General features: G+C 43.3%; 1 protein-coding gene across 2 annotated transcripts; it reads right to left on the bottom strand.

Annotated features, from left to right (window-relative positions):
* Window positions 1–225: 225 nt before the first annotated feature.
* On the bottom strand, window positions 226–16,692 carry LOC124124272. Of its 2 annotated transcripts, none has more exons than XM_048402046.1 (10): window positions 16,493–16,692; window positions 13,191–13,269; window positions 12,233–12,265; window positions 9,037–9,114; window positions 8,218–8,520; window positions 7,381–7,680; window positions 5,117–5,416; window positions 3,395–3,436; window positions 2,813–2,848; window positions 226–2,238 (listed from the first exon to the last, which is right to left on the bottom strand). In XM_048402046.1, exons 2-10 carry the CDS (start codon window positions 13,249–13,251, stop codon window positions 1,955–1,957), a joined length of 1,437 nt encoding a protein of 478 aa, XP_048258003.1. In that variant the 5' UTR covers window positions 13,252–13,269; window positions 16,493–16,692; the 3' UTR covers window positions 226–1,954. The 2 variants fall into 2 exon arrangements, with proteins under 2 accessions (XP_048258003.1, XP_046343374.2); XM_046487418.2 differs by having other exon boundaries at window positions 2,813–2,851; window positions 16,493–16,688.
* Window positions 16,693–18,644: the final 1,952 nt, after the last annotated feature.

The following is an 18,644-nucleotide window of genomic DNA, read 5'->3' as shown; positions in this document are numbered from 1 at the left end:
GGGTATCTTCCACACTCTCCTCGCACAACATGATTGGGAGTAGGCGTTTTAACACCTAGCAGACGTTTACAAGCAAGTACATGGATACTTCCTATTTCTTTGCAGGAGGATATAGTATGTACTTCTATTTCAAACTCAACGGGCACGGACATGTTAATTACTAACCGGCCTTTTCAAATTCTAAACTCTTAATATCTTATCTTGCAAAGATTAAAAACAGACACATTCTGATTATGGAATATAGCTTTTTATTGTCATTTCTAAAATGTGAATCAATCGTTATATAAGAATCGTCTGGGTAGATGCCCGCCCTCTTCATTAAATAAAAGCGACAAAGCCCTTCAGATATTTATAAGAAAGATTTGCCTTCCATTGTACAATTCCGACTATATCATGAATATGTGCTTATGAATCACTATCAAATAGTGATGACTCCAGGTTTTCGCAAAAAGGTGAGAATACTCATACCCCGCCCCACCGGTGGCACCTGTAACAAACACATGCAAAGACAAGTCAATTGTTCCCCTGAACAAACACGGGAACACATGCTACAGGTCAACCAGGAGAATTGCATCGAACACACTGATGAGTCAAATTTGGATATTTCCTTCACGTCTACCATTACACCGGTGATTGTACAGGAGAAAAGGTCGGGTAGTCCAGTGGTTAATGCGTTCGCAGGTCACGCGGAAGGCCCGGGTTCGAATCCTTGCATGGACACATTGTGTGAAGCCCATTTCTGGTGTCCACTGCTTGAAACTGATGGACATTTGGTAAAAGCGTCGTAAAACCATACTCACTCACTCCACGTTAGAACGTGGAGTAAAAGCTGGAAACTCGTTCCCGCAAAACTAAGTTGTAAATGCAGTAAATGACCACACAGGATCTATAAGAAACATTATATTACATTTAAAAACACACTTTTAGGCTGACAATCCAATTGGTACCAAAAAAGGTAGTGGTATATATGTTAGTGCGCTTACGAATGTTCAGACTATTGTCACTGTTGAATATCGTGAAAGAGTCATGTCGTCCTTCTGGTATCCAGAAAAGAGTTTGAACCTTACTGGATTACAAAGAGGTTTACAGCTGCACTTGGCAATACGATTGTTAAAGGTCGAAAAAGACCTCGAATCACTCTCTTGTCACTCTCATACGTATACAGCAAGCCGTAGGAACTGTCCCATCCAGAAACTTCCCCGACGAACAAGCCTGCTAAAGATCATGGGCAAATAAACAAAGGTAGATAACTCTATTTCTAGTACAAAGCCATTCTGCTTAATCTTAACCGTAGTTAAACCATTAGACTCTTGGAACAATCATATCTACAACAACCACTAACATTACTTACACATGGCAATATATCCGATTATGAGACAAATTATATAAACAAAATATACTTCCAAATATACATCATCTGGAAATATATAACATGGTGATTAAAGTAACATGGACGATGGAATTTAAAAAAAATAGCTAAAAATAATAAAGAAATCATATCTTGTATCTGTAGATTAATTTTGTATCCGGTGAAATCAAGAATCCTTCATATTTGCTGATTTTGTGGACAATGAATGAATGTCTACAGGTTGAGTGTCTCATGGTAAAATGTTTAGATGCATGTATCATGACTGCTTAATTGTAGGGAGACATGGTATGCTGACATGTTTTTAAATGCTTTTATCGCATTACGAACTAACGAGAGGAATACAGGATATTTTCGTATGGTCCACACACATGGAATCTTTTACGGAAGTAAGTGGACACCCAGAGTATTTCTTTATGAGGCCACAGCACAATTGTATAGTAGCCCCAATGACTTCCGTTTCTCCTGGTGAGTTACATTTTCTTATCAAGTGTAAATCAAGTGGTTCAGTAAGAATAAGTAACACTTTTAGAAATGTCAGCATTGGTGCCCAGATTCATCAACCGTATAAACATTACTGGTTTTAGCTTAGTTTTTGGGTGTGTGCTTTTCCCTATTTTCGCTTCCTTTTTCTAATTCTAGCTGATGCATCTTTTGCCGACTTCCCAATAAGTACTCACCGACCCTTCTACGATAGCGCACTAGAATTATGACAATAATAATAATAATGACTCCCGTGACAGACAGTCCGATAGCAAGACCTGTATTGTCATCTGCTGGTCCAGTGGATACGCTTCCCTCTGTTGTTGGTTTTTCAGGTGTTGCTTGTGAACCTGTCAGTGCCGTATTTCCAAGGCTTGAGTTAGGTATTTCTAAAACATCGAAAGATCATCAACGTCAATACAGTGACATTCAGTCATCTGAGTAACGCAAATCTTGCTCAGGTGGAATTTACACAGATAACGACACACAGGAGCTTCCGAATCACAATCATTATAACGGATATTTTCAAAACTAGAAAAGAACATTCAATTAATATTTTCCAGAATGGGATTCAATATAGAATCTCACCCATGATTCTCGGAACAAGCCTCGGACCTTTTCCACTTTTATCAACTCGTGTTGATTTATTTAATATCAAAAGACACCAGGGTGAGATTGTATCAGCCAATATTATTCTTAAATCGAAATACGCGAAGAAAAAATCTGTGATCTATAAAAGCGATATATTCAATGTATCCCCCGTGGGAAGCCCAATTTGCTTCTTTGGCATCACTGTGAAGTGTTGATTAGTCATGCTTGCCATGAGAACAGGGTGACTTTTTCTGAATGTGGCGTATAACAGCACTCCAAACAAGACATCATGACAATCAAATACTCCTGGAATAGTCCAGGGTCTCGGTGTAAGGGGCATCCATTGATTGGACCACTTTGAGAACAACGTACCTGTCGATGTCGCTGATGCTGTAGATCTGGAAGGAGCCGCTGGAACATAAGATGTTACACCGTAAAGTCGGATCACAGAATATTCACAGAATGAGGTCTGAACGTATCTACCCTGCAGAGATGTTAAGAATTACAATATGAGCTTTATCAAGAGGACAACAGCTGCTGGAACATAAGATGTTACACCGTAAAGTCGAATCACAGAATATTCACAGAATGAGGTCTGAACGTATCTACCCTGCAGAGATGTTAAGAATTACAATATGAGCTTTATCAAGAGGACAACAGCTGCTGGAACATAGGATGTTACACTGTAAAGTCGGATCACAGAATATTCACAGAATGAGGTCTGAACGTAACTACCCTGCAGAGATGTTAAGAATTACAATATGAGCTTTATCAAGAGGACAACAGTGGTATTTTAACACAGTAGCTTGACAGTTTGAGTTCTCCTATAAGAAATAGTACCGGAAACAATTATCACCTAAATTGTACATGACACAAATAACAAAACTAGCTTTTCCAAACGATTTTGCCTTATATTGTTTCACATTATTGATCAGAATACATAACAAATTGTACCTCTAGACGTGGGTCCAACTGTTGTGGTTGTGGGAACAGCCTCTGTGAAGAGATAAACATTTGCCCTTTTACTTCGTAGACGTGTCACTAGAGTTGTGTTATAATTATAGACACGTCTTTGTTGTTGTTATTATTCCTTGAAAACTTTCTTAATACAGACGCACCTTCTAACCCATTGTCAAGTATTTGACATGAACTTATTGAATATCACTTCAATAATGTAATTGAATGATAACGTTTATAGCCTCGCTGTCAGGGCCAAGTAGCCAAGGCATTTCCAATCACCTGCATCTAGAGAGTGCAGTGCGGAAAGTAAACTCTTATACTATAAGCGTATTTATTAAGTATTTTAATAATGAATGTGAGCAGTATCAGGATATATTTTAAACAAGACATACTCACTTGAGATCTTCGGTAAGAAATAGTACTAGAAATAATATGTCACCTGAATTAAACGTGAACACACTCAGTGATAACGCTACTTGTATGCTTTCATGTGAAAATACCCTGTAGTTTTTGTCTTATATTGTTCATACTATTGATCAGCTGAACCTTGAGACGCGGGTCTTTCAGCTGTGGTTGTGGGAGCAGCCTCTGTAAATAGCATATCATGTGCTGTTTCCCTTAATGTATTATGTGTGTGTTGTATGATATTTCTGCAAAAACATTTCCATGTAGTAACGTAGTCCATGGACAGCTCTCATATGGTGTACGTATTGTTGGGAAGTTGCTTTCATGTTGGATTTCTTTACCAAAGGAGAGAAAGTACTACGTATATAAAAAAAATGGTTTGATACCGTGGTTACCTTGTTTTTTTCTATAATGTGTCATCGTATCGTTTGTGAAAAAATCTTAACAACCATAAACTATCAATTATAAAAAAATAATATGTAACAGTAATTTGACAATTTCATCGTGACCTCTCTGGGTCTTGTGTTTTCGACTTTGAACATTTTGGTTTCAATGAAAGCGACGAGACTCTTTTCGTTATCTTAATGATTATTTGTGCGATTCCGACTGTTGTGCGTCACTGTCAAATTGTATTGAGAGCACATGTTTGAAAAAAGGTGAGCGAACCCTGCCTCCCTGGTAGCACCCTTTACAAACACACGCAAAGGCAAGTCAAGTGTTTATCTAAAATATGGTACAAGTCTAATTGTGGAATTGCATCGGACATCAACTTGGTCACCAATGCATCAGGTTTTAATCTGCCCTCATACGACTCCCATGGAACGTTTATTTAAAACTTTACTAATTAAGGCCTTGATTGTTATGATCCTGATCAAAGAACTTTTTATTCAACGTCGAATGGCTTTCTAACTTTTAACTTATTTTAGATTTCTGATGTATCTAAGTTTATAACTTCTATGTTCTATCCTTGTTTGTATAAAACCTAGTATCAGCACAGTGGTTCCGTAGATTCCGTAAGTTTTTCGACAAATATATTCAATGTTTTTGTTTTGTTTTGTTGTTTAACGCCCAAATGAGCAATATTCCAGCTATATGGCAGCAGTCTGTAAATAATCGAGTCTGGACCAGACAATCCAGTGAGTAACATCATGAACATCGACCTACACTATTGGGATACATTTATCAACCAAGACAGAGAGCCTGACCACATGATCCCTTTAGTCGCCTCTTACAACAAGCATTGTCGCCTTTTACGGCAAGCATGCGTTGCAGATGACCTATTCTACCCCATGTATGACAATGAATACCAACCACTCAGTTTAACAATACCACCGCAGGTGAGGGTCTCCGTGTTGTTGCCACACATAAAGTTGACACTGACGTCTCCAAACCGATCGGCTGTGACAATGAGGGAGGAAATTAAAGCTGAATCAGATATATTGTCCATTGTCTGGTTCTGTAGGAGTATATTTGTAACGGCAGCAGTAGTCAGAGTAAATCCAGCTTGTTGAGAACAGTAGTAGTTCTGGATGTCTACTGTCAGAGTGAGATTAGTGCCAGGTTCCAGGGCGTTGGTGTCCATGTCACTGCTGATGTTGCACTGTGGTGGACCTGGTTGTAAAGAAGCAAATGTACTTAATACCGAAGTATTAGCAGTGTCATACCAATATCATGACGAGGAAAGCAAACACATCAACGTAAACCACAAAATACACTGCCAGTATGAAAACGGCGAACTGTGCGAGTAAAAGTTAAAATTTCATACATTCTACATCCTACATCCAACATCCTCGACAACAACAACAGCAACAACAATAGTAATGATAATAATGATAATAATGTGTTGTTGATTAGACAAAAAAAGAAAATCAGGGTATTGACACCCTTACACGAAGAGTGAGTGAGTGAGTGAGTATGGTTTTACGCCGCTTTTAGCAATATTCCAGCAATATCACGGCGGGGGACACCAGAAATGGGCTTCACACATTGCACCCATGTCGGGAATCGAACCCGGGTCTTCGGCGTGACGAGCGAACGCTTTAACCACTATGCTACCCGACCGCCCCCCTTACACGAAGAATCATGTCAGACAATAGATCCCACCACCCTCGCTCTTCCCTCAGTCGCTAATATTTACCAATTATGATGAAAGGGCGTGGTTTAATTGCACTTTTGCACACAATTATTTGTATGATGATCCTCTTATGAAGCATGTCAAGACTCACGATGAAAACAAGGCATTCCACAGTTTGGTTAAACGGGCCAAGGATGTAGGACATAATCTCAATGTCATTCTTGATTATGTTGATGGTTCTGTACTGCTGGACGGTTCAGAAATGAGTGTCAACCAAGCGAAGTGCCACATCAAGTCGACCCAGATTCAGTTTTTTCAAGGAGAGGCTATCTAAACGGCCACTGCATCGAATTTATGTGCAGTGTGTTAGTAAGCAACCCTGCAGAGTCCTTCGTTTGGATGAAGCTGACTGGCATGAAACGTTAAACAGAAGGCTTTCTGTTTGCTGCTCAGTCACTTCCCAATTGAAACCGAGACTGTCCAACACATTTTCAGTGGATGCCAAGCTTTGGCACAAAGACAGTATCTTTAGCGACATGATGGCGTGACTTGATCATTTGATTACCGTCTTCGCCATGCTTGTGGTTTTGACACAGAGGTCCACCCATGGTACGACCCGGAATATATAGAGAGTGTCATGGAGAATGATAAATACAATATCCTTTTGAATAGGCCCGTTGACAGCCTCAGACGTATCCAGGCCAACACACCTGATCTTTTCCTTTTTGATAAATCCAATGAAATCATTTATATCATTGAACTTTCTGTCCCTTTTGACACTAATGAGATTGACAAGATTCAGAAAAAAACATGGCAATATGCAGACCTCGCTTTCGGTTTCTTGAAGATTCTGGTTAGAATAGGTCTACAGCAACCCATGCTTGCCGTAAAAGATAACTATGCTTGTCGTAAAGGGCGACAAACGGGATGTGGTGGTCAGACTCGCTGACTTGGTTGATCCGACTCCCCATTGTTCTCAGTGCCTTAGGTTCGGTACATCCCAATCTGTTGACTGGCCTTGGGAGAGTACCCCGGTTTGCCATAAGGAATACAGCTCTTCTGACCATCTGGAAAATGCAGAAGGCTGCAGTGTTGGGGAGTCTTCACATTCTCTGAAACGTTCTAGGTGGGTTTGACTAGGCAGCGCTTCCCGGGATAAGTCCCATTCACTGTCTTGGCTGCGTGTAGAAGGGGTAAGGGCCCTGAGCTGATGATAAGTCTAGCCAGCCTGACTGTGCCAGGATCTTCCAAACCCTCTTTACTGCATTTTTTATTTTTTTCTGTACATAATAATGATAAAACATATGCAATATATAAAACATGTCGATCACGGACATTACGAGTACAATATAACATGGTTCGTGTCATGGATGACGTTTTTTCAGCAATACAAGACGTCACAGTGATATGCTAAAAGTAAGGCAACGTGGACCAAGAAGTGTCAGCTAACATGGATATATGAACAGCTTGTGTCAGAAGATCAACTTGAATAACAACTCACTTTTCAACAGGTCCTGGATACCCTCACACTGCAGAGGCCAACTTCTGTCACACATGAAGTTTATCGACACATCGCCTAATCGGGTGATATCTACGTTGAAGGTTGTGTTAAGGGTTGAGTTTGATACAGCACTGACGTTGTGTTTCATGGTCAACGCTTCAGTCACAGCACCAGTAGTCAGATCAAAGCCCACCTCCCGAGAACAGTAGTAGCCTGTGATGTCCACTGTTAAAGTCAGCTGTGCTCCAGGTTCCAGGGAGTCGGTGTCCTCGTCACTGCTGATGCCACACTGTGGAACACCTGGTGGCAGAATTATGTGAAGAAAGTGTTTTAACAACACAAAACTGACATGTTTGTGAAAGTGAGTTAGGATAATCTGACAACATCTATTGCTCATCCAAATAAATCATTAACACATTCGTTCTCTGTTTCTTTTGAAACGCGTGTTACCAAATGTCTTCAGGGTTTTTCTATGACTGGATGATAATCTTTAATCTAGATACTGACTATTTCAATAGTGTTGGAACTTAATTACTTGTCAAACAGTTATAAAACCGTGGAGTGTAAGGTAAGCTACATGGCCGTACAGCAACCTTGGACCTCCAACGCGACACAGGCTAAACGTACGTGAATTTATATTTCTTAGAACAAAGCATAGTGTTTCGACAAATTTCCTTGAAATCAATTTGATAAACAAATACTGTTCTAGATTTCACTTGCAATTTTATTTATAAATATATTAAGAATCAGAGATTAACGGAACACAAATGGAATCCAGCCAGGATAAATCAGATAACTACGATATGTACTCATGAGAGGAAAACATTCAACACTCACTAACTGTCGTCAGCGGACACACGTCGACAGGGATGGCATCTACGACAGTCGCATCCACGATCTTCCATGTACCAGCATCTGCCACCCCAACATTGTGTATAGTGAGTGTAGAGTGTGTGGTGTTCATAGTTGCACTGTATCCAGCCACCGGGCTGCAGCTGGGGTTGCAGGTGACGACATACCGGTCATCAGTTGGTCGTACCCATACTAAACCTGTGTAGTTTCTTCTGTCACCTACTATTGTGTACTCTGTTCCTAGCAGACCGACACCCCCCGGACACCTAGGATCTGACGGAGCAGCATCTAGAATGAAATAGTGATTGTTACTGATATTGCTTTTAAAATACCTTCTCTTGTATGGTGGCACTGGCGGCCAAGTCGTTATTGGCACCGCAATTTATTTTGTGTCAGCGCCATAGCTGTTAACTTCAACGGATATAAACCACTAAGACATGCATGACTTTCCTCCCGCATTAAGCCGATGCGCCATGATGTATCTGCTTTAAACCCTCAGTCGCTTTTACCTGGGATAAAGCCACTGGTATTGAGCATATGAACCATCGTCACTTTTATGAAGATTGCAATACTAGTTATGATTTGATAACGTGTGATGAATTTCAGACAGCATGGGACGTCACTCATAATACCAAACTCTGACCCGTTTTGACACAGATGGGGCATTGCTGTTAAACAACACTCAAACAGCAGAAAGAGCTGAAACCAGACAAGCGGTGGCAGTGCGACAAGATAACTGCTACAGACCTCAGTGCTATTTTAGTCCAGCAGTTTAATGATATTTTAATGATTTATAGTGAATACCTGTAGTTGGAAGACTTGCTGATGTAGTTGTGAACACGGCTATGTCTGTTCCTTCCGTTGTTTCTGCTGATGATAACACTGTTGACAAAAATGTCATTGTACATGCAAGAAAACAGAAGACAGGATGCGTGCATTGCACACGTACAATGACCCATTATTGCAGGTATAAGTCATAGGAAAACGATGAGAGATAAAGGACCATGACAGCGATGGACAAAACTATGTAATACAACGTATTGGTTTCTGTTTGTCCGTTGTTTAACGCCGCAATACTCTAGATGTATGAAGTGAGGTGAGGTGAAATCGGGTTTAACGTCGCGTCCAAGATTATTGCACTTATATAGCGACGTACATGCGCGTGTGTGGGTGTGGCTGCTTGTACTAGACCGGACTGATGCCGATTTATAGTGCTAGCTCACTGAGATACCATGCTGCTCCCCGGGCGGACGCTCGACCACTAGACCACGGAGGCGGTCTCTAGCTGTACGAAGGTGTTCTGTAAATAATCCAGCCTGAAACAGACTATTCATTGACTGACAGCATGGGCATCGATCCAGGCAATAGGGATGCGATGATATGCATCAGTCAAGTCAGCAAGCCTGACCACCCGATCCCGTTAGTCGCCCTTTATGACTAGAGTGGGTTGCTAAAGACCCACACTAACCAGGATCTTGACTAGGGTGTTTCGTTGCAATGATTAAATATGTAGAAATGAGTACGTTATCTCAGCAACATGGATTGTTTCCAATTTGTAATAGTGGGATCGTGGTAATTTAAATGTGCATGAGTGTGATGATAAATGTTTCACTTTCGGCAAGTACCTGATGTTGTATTTGCATCCCCTTGAGTAGAGTAATAATTATCCGCATTGAATAATAATTATCCGCATTCGTTATTGCAACTGCAAGACATTATCTAACTAGCCTTCAAACTTCATTCATAGTGCCTAAGAGAGTCCCTATGTCTTTATTTTACATGCTGCCCTTCCTGCCATCCCTCGTCCATGAGGTACCTTAGCTCACAACTATCTGAAGCATATGCATGATTTACAGTGTGTACCAACGGATAAAATAGCTCTGCTTCATACAAATTCAATAGGAATAGTGTTATTCCGAAATTAGATTATGCATCTTTCAATACATATTCATGCAAACATCTCTTTGATTGAAATTTGGAATCAACATATTTCGGGCCTTTTTGATCACCTGGTCTCTTCATTGCAATAACTGCCTCACCTTGCACCAACTGCCCCACCTTGCACCCACTGACTCACCTTGCACCCACTGACTCACCTTGCACCAACTGCCCCAGCTTGCACCCACTGCCTCACCTTGCATCCACTGACACACCTTGCACCAACTGTCCCACCTTGCACCCCCTGACTCACGTTGCACCCACTGACTCAACTTGCACCCACTGACTCACCTTGCACCAACTGCCTCACCTTGCACCCACTGACTCACCTTACGCCCACTGACACACCTTGCACCCACTCACTCACCTTGCACTCACTGCCTCACGTTGCATCCACTGACACACCTTGCACCAACTGTCCCACCTTGCACCAACTGCCTCACCTTGCACCCACTGACTCACCTTACGCCCACTGACTCACCTTGCACCCACTCACTCACCTTGCACCCACTGCCTCACCTTGCATCCACTGCCTCACCTTGCACCAACTGCCCCACCTCTTGCACCCACTGACTCACCTTGCACCCACTAACTCACCTTGTACCTACTGTCCCACCTTGCACCCACTGACTCACCTTGCACCTACTGCCCAGCATTGCACCCACTGACTCACCTTGCATCAACTGCCCTACCTTGCACCCACTGCCCCACCTTGCACCCACTGCCTCACCTTACACCCACTGCATCACCTTGCACCCACTGCCTCGCCTTGCACCCACTGCCTCGCCCTGCACCCACTGTCCCACCTTGCACCCACTGACTTACCTTGCACCCACTGCCCCACCTTGCACCCACTGCCTCACCTTGCACCACTGACTCACCTTGCACCACTGCCTCACCTTGCACCCACTGCCTCGCCCTGCACCCACTGTCCCAGCTTGTACCCACTGACTTACCTTGCACCTTCTGCTTCACCTTGCACCACTGACTCACCTTGCACCACTGCCTCACCTTGCACCCACTGCCTCGCCCTGCACCCACTGTCCCATCTTGTACCCACTGACTTACCTTGCACCTTCTGCCTCACCTTGCACCACTGACTCACCTTGCACCACTGACTCACCTTGCACCCACTGCCTCACCTTGCACCACTGCCTCACCTTGCACCCACTGACTCACCTTACTCCCACTGCCTCACCTTGCACCCACTGCCTCGCCCTGCACCCACTGCCTCGCCCTGCACCCACTGCCTCGCCTTGAACTCACTGCCTCACCTTGCACCAACTGCCTCACCCTGCACCCACTGCTCCACCTTGCACCCACTGACTCACCTTACACCCACTGCCTCACCATGCACCCACTGCCTCGCCCTGCACCCACTGCCTCACCTTGCACCCACTGCCTCACCTTGCACCCACTGCCTCACCTTGCACCAACTGACTCACTTTGCACCAACTGACTCACGATGCACCCACTGCCTCACCTTGCATGAACTGCCCCATCTTGCACCAACTGCCTCACCTTTCACCCACTGCATCACCTTGCACCCGTTGCCTCACCTTGCACCACTGACTCACCTTGCACCCACTGACTCACTTTGCACCAACTGACTCACCTTACACCCCTTGTGTCAGAAGCTACATCAAGCTGTATCAACTACAACATCAGCAAACACACTCCAAATCGACGTCCATTCAAATCGATCAGGAGTTACAGCCCTTCCTATAGTTCGACAACCTCGTGTGAAGCGGTTTAATTTGCCGTTGATTAACACTTTCTCCACCAAACACAGTCCAGGCGTGAAATGAATCGGAGACAAAATGTGCAAAGACGCTATTCCTTTGAGCAAATAGTAGTTTACAGCGTTACGCTTTAAATACTTAAGCCCGAATTAAACGTAGTATCACTAAATGCAGGTTGGGCATGTCCATATCTTTCGCTGACGTTCCAGCTACATCTACATTACTGTTTTGGTATTGCGCCTGCATCTACAGCCATGGCGGGGTACCTCCATCATCCTTGCTGACCTAATACATGTAATGTGCCACACATGTCAACATACCTGTCGTAGTCCCAGGTGTCGAAGAGGCTTTCACTAGAAACAGAAATGTTGATGATTAGACAGACCGCACAGTCTTTTAATTCTCCATGCGAGATATCCACACGTCATCTTTGTTTTTCTATTAAACTGTCGTGCAAAAGAAAGTAAAGCTTGAAAATTGAATTTGACCCCGAAATAAAAAGGTTCTCAAAACGTTAATAGGCTAAAAACTGCTGAAAGACGGCAAACTTAAGGTCCAAAACAAAACTATGATAGACATACATAATTCGACGTCGCCATCAAATAAACGTTTCTTGTTTGTTTCATTTTCGACACCATCCAACATAGGTGTACACTATAGTTGAGCCGTCAGTTAAGTTATCAAAAAATATTACGTGTTGATATTATCAATGTGTTAATATCAATTGTTTAGCAAACAGTTCACAAAAGATTCCCTTTTACTTAAATGACAAGGCCCATAGTTCCTAAAATATAAATCGTCAACGCAAAAGAATAAGCATATCGATTATCTGCCGAACCCAATTCCATTGGGGGTAAAAGGCAAACTAATGATTGGGAAATTATACGAATTGACCCCTGACCTCATGGATGACGCAGTGTTCGCGAAATGCCGCAATATCTCAGAATACGAAGTGAACGTATGTTCTTATCCACCACAAAACAGCTCTTACATTAAGAATCGGAACAACTGTGTTCATTATACATACATTTATATACATGCAATATAGATGCAAACATCATTATAAATTCATTGAAAAGATTTTATCGGACTTCATTATCTACGTCAGCAGCGTTACTACTTTGCTTATCCGTATATTAAACTCCATCTAGAAGCTGCCTTTACTAAGTTATGTTATAAATCTGACAGAGTAGCTGAGCTAAGAATAGCATGGCTCTGAAGGCTTGTGCAAATAACATGCACTCTGCTCAAAACATGAACAAAATGCACTCTGCTCACCACAGAAGGACGCAACAGCCAGGATCAGAAGCACCAGAAACTGACTACCACTCTGCGTCATCTTCTGTCGAAGTAGATCCTGTGAAAATATTGCTGATACTTGAAAAAAAGCTCCTCTCAAAAGTGAGTTCACATGAATGATAGCATTGAAGTGTATTTTAAGAAAGCAGTTCAGGAAGACTGTTTACATTCAGGCATTTAATGCATGGTAATTCGTTGAATAATGCATGTTGGACGGATAGGTTAATTCAGTTTCACAGTACACTATGGTGTATATGTCACTATGGCAAGGTTTTATGGTAGAGCGTAGCCCCGAAGAGCGGAAGCTCCGGGATTCGAATCCGACCACGTCATACCAAAAGACGTTAAAAGATGGAACTTGTTGTTTCTCTGTCTCGCGTTTGGCATTAAAGGTCTAAAACAAAGAAAGGTCGGCTTGGAGTCAGTATACTGGTTTGTGTGGGGTAATCATGTTAAATTGTGGTATGGTATCTTATTCGGATGGCACTATAAAACCATTAGCCCCGCTAGTACAAGCAGCCACACACACACTGCATGCACATCGCTATATAAGAGTGATAATCTTGAATGCCTCACCTCACCTCACCTCACCTCACCTAACCTCACCTCACCTCACCTCACCTCACCTCACCTCACCTCACCTCACCTCCCTCCACCTCACCTCACCTCACCTCACATCACCTCGCCTCACCTCACCTCCCTCCACCTCACCTCACCTCACCTCACCTCACCTCACCTCACCTCACCTCACCTCACCTCACCTCCCTCCACCTCACCTCACCTCACCTCACCTCCCTCCACCTCACCTCACCTCACCTCACCTCACCTCACCTCACCTCACCTCACCTCACCTCACCATGTCAAGGAGGCAGGGGCACCTGGTAAAGCCATGTAAAGAAGCACTATGGTGCGTGCCAGCTCCCGACACTGTGTATCGCTTGTAATCCATAAACATTAAGCCATGACACAAAACATTTGAACATGATACTTAGCGGGTTACAAACAATTACAGAGGAGACAGCGTAGGTGCGCCTCCATACTCATAAACAGTGTGACTCCTGTTACAAAACCTACAGAAGACGATAATAGTCTATAAGAATGCCTGTACACACAAACCCGTCCGCCGCAACACACGCCCCCCTAGCAATCACCTTGTCTCTCCCCTTGTCTGACTCACTGTCCTGTCATCTATCTGACTCTCTACATCGAATCTCGGCCCTCGCCCATCTTACAGTTTCTACCATCCATTTCACCCCACTGTACCATCCATATCACCCTCTCTACCATCAATCTCACCCCCTCTACCATCAATCTCACCCCTCTCTACCATCAATCTCACCCCCTCTACCATCAATCTCACCCTCTCTACCATCAATCTAACCCCTCTCTCACATCAATCTCACCCTCTCTACCATCAATCGCATCCCTCTCTTCTATCAATCTTATTCCTCTCTTACATCCATCTCACTCTCTCTACCATCAATCGCACCGTCTATACCATCAATCTCACCCCTCTCTACCATCAATCTCACCCTCTCTACCATCAATCTAACCCCTCTCTCACATCAATCTCACCCTCTCTACCATCAATCTCATCCCTCTCTTCCATCAATCTTATTCCTCTCTTACATCCATCTCACCCTCTCTACCATCAATCGCACCGTCTATACCATCAATCTCACCCTCTCTACCATCAATCTCATCCCTCTCTTCCATCAATCTTATTCCTCTCTTACATCCATCTCACCCTCTCTACCATCAATCGCACCCTCTCTACCATCAATCTCACCCGTTATACCATCAATCTCACCCCTCTCTACCATCAATCTCATTCCTCTCTACCATCAATCTCATTCCTCTCTTCCATCCATCACACCCGTTAAACCATCCATCTCGGCAATCTACCATCAATCTCATTCCTCTAGCATCACCTCAGCCCTATCTACTATCAATCTCACCTCTCTCTACGATCCATATCATCCCTTCTATCAACCATCTCACCATCTCTACATTCCATCTCGTCCTTCCTTCTATCCCAATCCACCATTTCAACCACGTCTCATACCCACCCGCATTATTTCCATCTATAAAACAAATCTCTTTTTAATCTTACATCAACCCCTAGTCATACTGCAGTTACACAGTCCTTACAAAAGAGCTAATTCATTTCTTTTCATTCCCGGGGATGCTATTAAAATAAGAAAAAGACAATCGTGATGTATGAAAACATATAATGCAACCACATAAATGTAAAGTTACCTCATATGCTACTATATTGATGTGTATGCATGGCAACGACTAATACAACCTCTACTATCGAGGTCACATCCGGGTTAGAATAGGTCTTCAGCAACCAATGGGAGGTTACCTATGGAATGGGGTGGTCAGGCTTACTGACTTGGTTGGTGCATGTCGTCGTATACCGTCTGTGTAGATCATGAGGATTGTTTCATCCAGACTCAATTGTCTGCAGATCGCTGTCATACAGCTGGACTTTAGCTGAGTACGGCGTTCAATAACAAGCAAGCAAACAAACAAACAACGAAAATAATGCTTGCTCTCAGCCATATATGTTGCTATTATTTCCACACTGTTGCTTGTATGCCTTCTAACTGTAAACAGATGAGCCTTGAACGACAAACCAGTGGTTGATATAATGAACGTCCCATGCCGTCGGGGTCGCATACCGAAAGACGTTAACTTATTGTACTTGGCGTTCGGCATTATGGGAATAAAACAAAGGCTGTTCGGCTCGGGGTCAGTACTGTGTCTGAGTACCTATCCATGTTAACTGCAGCATGGTATTTCAGTCCGGACTGGTACATGCAATCACACACAGACGTTCAAGCAGGTTGCTATAGTGAGTGAGTGAGTATGGTTTAACGCCGCTTTTAACAATATTCCAGCAATATCACGGCGGGGGACACTAGAAATGGGCTTCACACATTGTACCCATGTCGGGACTCGAACCCAGGTCTTCGGCGTGGCGAGCGAACGCTTTAACCACTAGGCTACCCGTACGGCCCCAGGTTTCCATAGAGTGAATGAGTATGATTTTACGCCGCTTTTAGCTATATTCGAGCAATATTACGGCGGGGAACACCAGAAACTGTCCTCACATATTGTACCCAAGTGAGAATCTAACCCGGGAGTTCAGCTCGACAAGAGAACGCTTTAACCACTACCACTACCTCATCGCCCCACGTCGCTGTAGAAGTGCGACTTTCAACCTCATTTCACCTCACCTTCAAATACCATCATGGAAGGGTATGGGAACTCACCAGCTATGTCGACGTAACGGTACAATACTCTACTTGGAGCAATTGAGGTTACGTCCTCTGCGGCACTGTCCAAGCGAGAGTACTGTCCACCATGCACGAGACTTGCAACCTTCCAGAAGGCTGAGTCACGTGGAATAACCCTGTGAATGTATCATATAACTATCAGCGGAACACTTGCTCGATTGCGTCATATTAACTGAATACACATCAAGGTATGTTTGCTATATGGGAGAACGGACATCGCCCCTCGTCGTGTTACCAGCACGTGGTGACGGGACATATTCTGCACTGGGCTCCCTTCAGGGAACAAACAGAGGGCACGTGGTGACGGGGCATATTCTGCACTGGGCTCCCTTCAGGGAACAAACAGAGGGCACGTGGTGACGGGGCATATTCTGCTCTGGGCTCCCTTCAGAGAACAAACAGATGGCACCAGAGTCGACTTTATTCAGGTCGTCATAAACATTTCCGTGTTTATGAACACTAATGTAATGACAAACCATGTTTCGTTTAAATATAGTCTAATCGTATGTCCATGTTGCTTTATGCCGCAGTCTTAAATAGTCACTGACTATCCGATTTGTCATCTCTTACAGCAAGCTTGACGGAAAACAAGATATTGTCCCGGAGCATCCTTGAAAATAAATGTTCTTCAGACTGTTCAAATATGATAAAGTTGTCAGCCAACACATATTGACGTGTTGGGATATGTTTAATATTTACACTCTTAGAATTAATGAGGATAATATCTGGTTGTGGAGATGTAGCTGCAGATGTAGAGGCAGGAAATGCAGGTTTATCAAAGGCTGGCTCAGTAAATGTTATACATAAGACGATCAAACTAAGTGTGGGCACATATTGTATGACAACGCATCAAGCTGAAGTCATGGACGGGATTAGGCCAAGGCCACCTTCATACTGATATCGAATTCATGGAAGAGCTGCAGATGTAGATGCAGGAACTGTAGGTTAATCAAAGGCTGGCTCAGTAAATGTTATACATAAGACGATCAACTAAATGTGGGCTCATATTGTACGACAACGCATCAAGCTGAAGTCATGGACGGGATTAGGCCAAGCCACCTTCATACTGATATCGAATTCATGGAAGAGCTGCAGATGTAGAGGCAGGAAATGCAGGTTTATAAAGGGCTGGCTCAGTAAATGTTATACATAAGACGATCAACTAAGTGTGGGCACATATTGTACGACAACGCATCAAGCTGAAGTCATGGACGGGATTAGGCCAAGCCATCTTCATACTGATATCGAATTCATGGAAGAGCTGCAGATGTAGATGCAGGAACTGTAGGTTTGTAAAGGGCTGGCTCAGTAAATGTTATACATAAGACGATCAACTAAGTGTGGGCACATATTGTACGACAACGCATCAAACTGAAGTCATGGACGGGATTAGGCCAAGCCATCTTCATACTGATATCGAATTCATGGAAGAGCTGCAGATGTAGATGCAGGAACTGTAGGTTAATCAAAGGCTGGCTCAGTATATGTTATACATAAGACGATCAACTAAGTGTGGGCACATATTGTACGACAACGCATCAAGCTGAAGTCATGGACGGGATTAGGCCGGGGCCGCCATCTTCATACTGATATCGAATTCATGGAAGAGCTGCAGATGTAGATGCAGGAACTGTAGGTTAATCAAAGGCTGGCTCAGTATATGTTATACATAAGACGATCAACTTAGTGTGGGCACATATTGTACGACAACGCATCAAACTGAAGTCATGGACGGGATTAGGCCAAGCCACCTTCATACTGATATCGAATTCATGGAAGAGCTGCAGATGTAGATGCAGGAACTGTAGGTTAATCAAAGGCTGGCTCAGTAAATGTTATACCTAAGACGATCAACTAAGTGTGGGCACATATTGTACGACAACGCATCAAGCTGAAGTCATGGACGGGATTAGGCCGGGGCCGCCATCTTCATACTGATATCGAATTCATGGAAGAGCTGCAGATGTAGATGCAGGAACTGTAGGTTAATCAAAGGCTGGCTCAGTAAATGTTATACCTAAGACGATCAACTAAGTGTGGGCACATATTTGTGACAACGCATCAAGCTGAAGTCATGGACGGGATTAGGCCAAGACCATCTTCATACTGATATCGACATCCCCTGTCG

Source organism: Haliotis rufescens, unplaced genomic scaffold (assembly GCF_023055435.1).
Source record: "Haliotis rufescens isolate VD_foot unplaced genomic scaffold, xgHalRufe1.0.p SCAF_24, whole genome shotgun sequence".
NCBI lineage: Eukaryota > Metazoa > Mollusca > Gastropoda > Lepetellida > Haliotidae > Haliotis > Haliotis rufescens.
This window is presented reverse-complemented; position numbering and strand designations above follow the sequence as displayed.